The sequence below is a fragment of the Centroberyx affinis genome, unplaced genomic scaffold, assembly GCF_046629955.1.
Source record: "Centroberyx affinis isolate AG114_WGS23_722 - 3 ecotype Tasmania unplaced genomic scaffold, CSIRO-AGI_Caff_v1 ptg004688l_1, whole genome shotgun sequence".
NCBI classification, from domain to species: Eukaryota; Metazoa; Chordata; class Actinopteri; order Beryciformes; family Berycidae; genus Centroberyx; species Centroberyx affinis.
Genome location: NW_027282268.1, coordinates 32,501 through 40,277, shown reverse-complemented (window position 1 = coordinate 40,277; position 7,777 = coordinate 32,501). Strand labels below are relative to the sequence as shown.

The 7,777-nt window shown below is 43.7% G+C and overlaps 1 protein-coding gene across 1 annotated transcript; it reads right to left on the bottom strand.

The window, feature by feature from the left end:
- Window positions 1-493: 493 nt before the first annotated feature.
- On the bottom strand, window positions 494-2,053 carry foxg1a (forkhead box G1a). The gene has a single exon (XM_071544845.1). The coding sequence runs from the start codon at window positions 1,781-1,783 to the stop codon at window positions 494-496; it is 1,290 nt and encodes a 429-aa protein (XP_071400946.1). The 5' UTR covers window positions 1,784-2,053.
- Between the last annotated feature and the right edge of the window lie 5,724 nt (window positions 2,054-7,777).

Sequence of the window (7,777 nt, the reverse complement as noted above, 5' to 3'; positions counted from 1 at the left end):
AAATCTGCAGACAACTATTTAAATACACATTCTAAAAGGTAATGCCTCCTCCAAAAAAAAAAAAAAAAAAAAAAAAAAAAATCAACCTACATTTCTCATTCTCTCTCTTTCTCGCTGCTGTTTTTCTCGGATCACATTGCACGTCGCTGACAGAACTAGAGACAAACCCCGACACTTACAGACATTATGTACACAGAAATTAAAATGCAGGGAGAAGAAGAAGCAATAATAATAAAAAATACCTGGAAACTTCGGGCTGCTTTCTGTGTGTGTGTTTCTCTGTGCTGCTCTTTTTGTTTTGCAGTAAGTCTCTCCTCTTTTTTATAGTAGGTAGTTATAATAATTTTGTTTCGTATTTTTTTTTTTTTTTTACAATGTAAATGTTCAATGTAAAATGTTCAACTTACAGTTCCAGTCATTTAGATTTTCACTCCTTTAGTATGGAATGGAGAGGATGGATGGATGGGGTGTATGGGGGGTGGAGGGGGGGGTGTTAGTGTATAAGCGGGTTGGAGGTTGACCCCTGGTTTTGATGCGTAAAATAGTCAGACAAACCCCCGGAAAGTCCCGAGGAGAAGGCGGGCAGAGAGCCGGGGAGAGACGGCCTCAGAGAGTCACAAGGCAGGGAGGACGACGGAGCCTGCGGGGAATTGGAGGCCGAAGCCCGGGCGGCCTGCATGGAGCCGCCGCTCTGCGTGGTCATGGTCGGGTGCGGGACGTGGGGGAAAAAGTAACTCGTCTGTCCGGCCAGCAGGTTGACTGAACACGGGTTTAAGGAGTAAGTGGCCCCGGAGCAAGGCACGGAGAGGCCGCACGGCACCGCCGAGGCCGCCAGGGCCGCCGCCGTCAGGTGGTGCGTCGCGTAGGGGAGATCTCCGCCGACCAGCCGGTCCACACTCAGCCCGTTGGAGGACGGGAAGGACGAGTGGTTGTTCCCCATGTTCTGGGTCAACATGGTGCTGTAGGACATGGGGTGGCCCGGGTATCCGGAGGAGGTCCCGTTGTAGCTCAGGGCGCTGCTGGCCCTCGGGTGGTGCAGGGACAGGAACGGCGACATGGGCCAGTATAAAGACCCGGCCCGGTCCATGAAGGTCAGCCCCGAGGTCAGCCGCGCGCCCCGCTTGAAGGCCAGCTTGGCCCGGGACGTGGTGGACCTCCGCCGGAGCTTCCCGGTGGTGCCGCCGATGAACACGTCGTCGCTGCTGGGGTCCAGCATCCAGTAGTTCCCCTTGCCCGGGTCGTCGTAGTGCCGCGGCACCTTGACGAAGCATTTATTCAAGCTGAGGTTGTGTCGGATGGAGTTCTGCCAGCCCTGCTTGTTCTCCCGGTAATAAGGGAAGTTTTTCATGATAAATTCATAAATGCCGTTCAGGGTGAGCCGCTTCTCCGGGCTCTGCCTGATGGCCATCATTATCAAGGCGTTATAACTAAAAGGAGGTTTTTCGTACTTGCCGCTTTTCTTTTCTCCGTCTTTCCCTCCGGTGGTTCCGTCCCCGTCTTTCCCCTCCTTCTTGTCCTCCTGTTTTTCCTTCTCGTCGGAGCAGGTTTCGTGGGTCGAAGAGTCACTTTTAGGGTCCGGTTTGCTGTCCTGCTGCGCGGCGGGAAGAGGAGCTTTCTGGTCGGCGTCGTCGGCGCCGCCGGCCCGGTGGTTCTGGTGGTGGTTCTGGTGATGCTGGTTCTGGTGGTTGTTGTCGTTTTGCACGGCCTCGGGCACCAAACTGTTTATACTGAACGACGATTTAGGAATCATTTTCACCTCTTTGCGCTCTCCCATATCCAACATCACCGGGCAATGAGGGGGGAAAATGGCAACAACCAAAAGCGACGCACACAGCTGGGTTTCAATCTGTCCGGTCTCTGCCTGCAAACCAGGACGGGAAGGAAGGAAGGGGGGATAGATAGAAAGAAAGAAAGTATAGCCCAACAAACTATTTCATGTTCGGTTTGGGGAGAAAAAAGAAACACACACACACATATACACACACACATCGATAGGAGACAGATAGCTGCAATTAATTAGGGAGCCACAGCCACTAAAGCAAGTAAAAAACATTGGTTGGACCTTTCCAGTCCTCAGCCAACCAGGGGAACATTAGTATTAAATATTAAGGCGTCCTCTGCGCTTTCAGCCAATCATGACGCACAGGGACACACACATCCACCAATGCGATGCACGCTGCAAAAGGTGTCCATCTTAGCGAGTCATTTAATCTATTGTGAAAGCTTAAAAATCTTATTTTTTTCGAAATAAGATTAGAAATCTGGCAGCGGCGGTGAGATAATTTCACGTATTTCCAATACGAATCGTTTGTTTCGAGAATTTTGTTTAATAATGCGTCATTTTCTCAATAGTAGTGAGGTGATCTGCCTTATTCTGCCTTATTTCAGAATATTAACACTTATTTACATAATCAATTCTGAAACAAGTGAAACTGCATTGATAAATAGTGATATTCCGTCAGCTCACTGGCAGAATTGTTCACTTGCATTAAAGAAAAATAAGATTTTCAGACCGATTACAAGACCAAATGAGTTGCAAAGATGGACATTTTTTGCAGTGTAGAAAACACACTCACCCCTATCAACACTCGTCTGCCTCCCCTCCCTCCCTCCCTCCCTCCCTCTTTCATTCTCTCCCCCAAACTAAACCCGTAGCTGGAAAACACACCGTGCGTACCCAAATCCCCGCCGCTCCTCATATTTACAGTCCTCCGGTTCAACATTTCCCCCTCGGCGTCTCCAAAACTGTTTACATCCCATCTGAAGGGAAATAAACAGGGGAAAGGGAAGGGACGGGACGCAGACATGATCCGGGGAGGTGGAGGGACTTTACGTGTCAAAGCAGAGCAAACTAAGCAGATACGGGCTGTTTTTCTCTGCTGCTTCTCCGTGCGTAAATTGTGCGTAAATATGCGCTGGCGTAAACACGGCGTGTGCTTCCAGGAGGCTTCTCCGCCCAGCAGCAGCACGAAGAAGCATTTCCATGAACACAACTGGAGACAGAAACACACTCAGTAAATATTGTATGAATTGTAATGACTGTCAGTCTGACAGTGGAAACCTCAGTCTGTCTGGCCCGCGGCCGCCCGAGGAGACTGATGGACACTTTAGGTTTTTTTTTTTTTGTTTGTTTTTTTCACTTTTGGTTAAACCCAAAGCAAACCAAACTCAAACCAAACCAAAGCAAATTTAAACCAAACTGTCAAACTGTCTCCAGAAAGTATTTCCAGTTATTATTTTTATTCAGGTAAAATCTGGACATTAATTTGCCCCAAATGATGATTTCAAACTGAAGGATTTATTTCCTGTTTCCTCTGAAAACCCAGTTTGGATCTATACTACTACTATTACTACTACTACTAGTACTAGTACTACTACTATACTACTATTACTACTACTACTAATATTACTACTTTTACTACTACTGCATCTACCACTAGTGTTACTATTACTATTACTGCTGCTACTACTGCTACTATTTCTACTCTTAGTGCTACTACCGCTGCTATAAATCTACTTCTAACTATACTACTACTACCAATAATAATAAATACACTGGCCTCCAGTATTTCCCTACAAACATCCATATATATTGATCAACAATTGTCACAATAAACAGAAGCAGTTGGCGTTGAAGTGATTATTATGAAAACATGATTATTAAAGTTTATATGAAACAGTCGTTTCTCCTCTGAGACGCCGCAGGCCGAACTGCAGCGGAGGGACGGAGTTTGATTTCTGACAGAAGAAAACAACAAAAGGTTTTTTTTTTCTCCTTAAAGCTGGAAACTCCCATCACTAAAATCCACCTGAACAAGTCATTTAGTGACTGACTCGTAAAATCACATTTTGGGGAGAGGACTTTAACAATCTGCCAGTAACGTGGGATATGAGTTCCAAATCTGACTCTGATTGGCAGAATATTTCTCTTGTTTTACTTTAAAAAAACAAAAACAAAAACAAAGAAGATTTTCTGACTCAAATGAGACTAAACGGCTTGTTCAGTCGGACACTTCTTGCAGTGCAGTGTTAGAGATATTTGCCCCGGAGCTTCGAGGGTCACAACAAACTCTGACAAGCCGCTCCGGAGTCCCAGCCTCCCGGTCACAGCAGCACCAGCTCCCCCTCCACCTCTCCTCCTCCTCCACCTCTCCTCCACCTCCACCTCCACCTCTCCTCCACCTCCACCTCTCCTCCACCTCAACCCGCCGCTTCATCTGCAGCCCCGCGCTGCTTACATGTTTCTGCGTAAAACGCGTCCGCGCTGCAAAAAATATCAACCTTAACGAGTCATCGGGCTTCATATCGCGTCTTAAATCTGTTGTTTTTCCTCAACAGGAGAGAGGGAGAGTTTTCTGCGCTGCAAAAAATATCCATCTTAGCAAATCCTTTAGTTTTGTATTCAGTCTGCAGCTGAAACATGCTGCAGATGAGATTAGAGACTTCACATTGTTTCCCCGTGCAGTTTCACTTGTTTCAGGATATTTGCACAAACAAGTGTTATTATCCAGAATAAGGCAAATCACTGGAATTTTGTCGAATCCTGCACTGGATTCAACAAAATTCCCAATTTGCTCTGGAATGAAGTGAAGTGATGTCACTCTGTCGGCAGAGTTTCACACTCGTTTTAAGAAAAAAAAACACGTGAAGCCTCCGCAGACTGAGCGGCTGGACGCTTCCTGCAGCACAAACTCTCTGATTTCATCTCGCTGCTTTCAACTGAAAACGGAGAATATGGAAAATATCAGTTTCGTCTGCAGCTTCATATTTAAACATGACACGGCTTCCTCCATCAAATCACATTAAAAACAACAAACTGGTTCAGACTCTCTCTCTCTCTCTCTCTCTCTCTCTCTCTCTCTCTCTCTCTCTCTCTCTCTCTCTCTCTCTCTCTGCCTGTTTGATTCTGTGCTTTTGGCCTTTTACTGATTTATTCTTTCCGTCTGTATTTGGTGTTGAACGGGTTTTTTTTTTTTTACTCATCGCTGCATGTTTTATTCATCTCGTGAAGCACTTTGTGACCCGGCTTGTTTTACTAAGTGCTCAATAAATAAAGATTTATTATTCTTATTCTTATTATTGTGCAATCTTCACCTCAGTGCGTCATCAGATATTCTGTAGAAAATGTTTGGTTATGAAAAGTCTGGCAGCTGAAGAGTTTATCATGCTTATTATTATTATTATTAGTAGTAGTAGTAGTAGTATTTTTATTATTAATAAAACAATAATAAAAGGTCAGACGAGTTGGTAGGAATTCAGTCTCTTGCTCAAGGACACTTCGGCAGGGGGATAGTAAAGGGTGTGTGTGTGTGTGTGTGTGTGTGTGTGTGTGTGTGTGTCAGTTTTATCTTCCATTCGGTGCGTAATTCTAGCCTACATTTCGTCGGTAAAACGCGGTTTGGACGCGCGTTTGACGTCACTTTATTTATTATTATTGTTGTTGTTGCTGTTGTTGTTTTTGTTGTTGTTGTTGTTGTTATAAATAATATTATACAAGCTCGTGTCAGATGATTTCAGGGTGGAGGTGAATTAAGACTGCGTTAAGGTGTTTCTGGTTGCGTGTGTGTCTGTGTGTGTGTGTGTGTGTGTGTGTGTGTGTGTGTGTGTGTGTGTGTGTGTGTGTGTGTGTGTTGTTTGATGGGATGTGAGACTCGCAGCATCCAAACAGCAGAACGGAGGAGGAGCCGCTGCAAAAAATATCAAACATCCAGACTGAAGATCTGAGTTTTACTGAAACTAAATCAGACAATGACGTCACAAAACGCCATTTATTTCCCATGCAGGTTCGTCAGTGTGTTTCCCTGACAGCAGCGGACTGTTCTGCCTGTTTCTGGTTTCAGGATGTTCACCGTTTGTTTGTTGTTTTTTTTTGTTTTTTTTTGTTTTCCTTAGAAAATTCATGAAAAAAGCGAAACTCGGAATTGGAAACAAGTGGAATGATCTGACGGAGCGGACGGAGTTTTTGTTCTTGTTTGAAGAAAAAACAAGAGATTTTAAGACGGTTGATGTGGGGCTTTTGTGGGGTTAAGATGGACATTTTTTGCAGTGGGAAAGATGGAGAGAGAGAGAGAGAAAGAGAGAGAGAGAGAGAGAGGGAGAGAGAGAGAGAGAGAGAGAGAGACTCCCATCAGGTGTCTCTTTGTTGGTCAGTTTATTGTTTCTGTCTCTTCTGACGCTGCTGGGAAACAAATCAGAGCAGATTCACTGCAGCTTGATCTGAATATTAAACTCATTCAAACATTGGTGAAAAAAAAGAAGAAAAAAAAAAAGAAAGAAAAGATTTGCTCGTTCCTTCATCACCGGCTCTCGCTCTCAGAAACACACCGAGGCCTGAAGCAGAGGAGCCGCCGCAGGGGAAATGATTCTGAAAGATTTTTTTATTTATTCGACGATAAACAACAATCTGATTTAAATGCGTTTTAATACAAATCTCTCAATTAAATGAGCTTCTCCTCACCAGCTGAAATTATAGAGCAGCGATGGCCATATTAATAAAATTAACCATTATAATATTATTACTAGGCCTAAAGGAAATGTAATATGTTACATCGCCTGTATCGACGCGTTGAAAAGTCACCGTCTGAATTCATTCTACATTTATTAGCGTTTATAAATATATTTTTATTTTCTAGCTCACTGCAGAAAAAAATATATCTTAGTGGGTTTTATGGTTTTACATAACGTTGCTTTTACGGCAGAAGCAAGTTAAAGTCGGTTTGAACACTTAGAAGAGTGGATCTGTCGACAGTATAATAAACATAATATATTTGTTGAAATATGTAAAACAGAGCAGGTTTCCAGGCGGAGCTGAAAGCCTACAGAGGGAAATAAAAGGTGAACTTTGACCTCCAGCTGCTGATCATCATCTCAACCCCCATCATAAACAAAAATCATTCATATTTTAATGTATTATATGATAATTCATGATTTTATTTTCCCTCAAAAGACTCTACTCGCATAACTTCATTTATTTCATCAGTTTGATTCGAGTCACTGTGATAAATATGAATTTTGGTCTTAAAGTTTTGTTTGTTTTTTTTCTCTCTTAAAAGAAAATTAAAATGTGTTTAAATTCCTTTTTTTTAGTTTTAGTTCCTGATTAAAACATCAGTTAAACTACAGATACAGATTAAACTGACTGAATAGAAATCTAGATATTTTATCTACACTATCACACAATTTACACTTTGTGTATTAATCAATATCGATCAATGAAGCAAATTAGTTAGATTAGATTGGTCATTAGAAATGAATGAAATGAAATGAAAGAGAGAAGGAAAGAGGAAAGAGGAGAAGGAGGAGAGAAAAGGGGACGAAGGAAGGAGGAGAGAAGGAGGGAGGAGAGAAAAGGGGAGGAAGGAGTAGGACAGAAAGGGAGGGAGGAATGAGGAGGGAGGAGAGAAGGAAGCATAGGAGGGAGGAAAGAAAAGAAAGAGGCAGCGGGGAGGAGACAAAGGAGGGAGGGAGGGAGGAGAGAAGGAGATAGGAGGGAGGAGAGGAAAGAGGGAGGAAGGAGGAAGGAGGCACAATCTGAGTTCATGATCAAACACCGAAACCCCGGAGGAGTTCCAGTTCTTCTTCGGTGGTTCCAGTTCTTCTTTTTAGTCCCGGGAGTTCTTCAGTGGTTCCAGTTCTTCTTCAGTGGTTCCAGTTCTTCTTCAGTGGTTCCAGGAGTTCCCCAGCAAAAAGAACAAATATTTAATTCCACTGCTGTTTTAGAAGTTCCACAGTGTTTCCTCCTCACCTGTAGAACAGCAAAACTCTTCTCAGGTTTGGT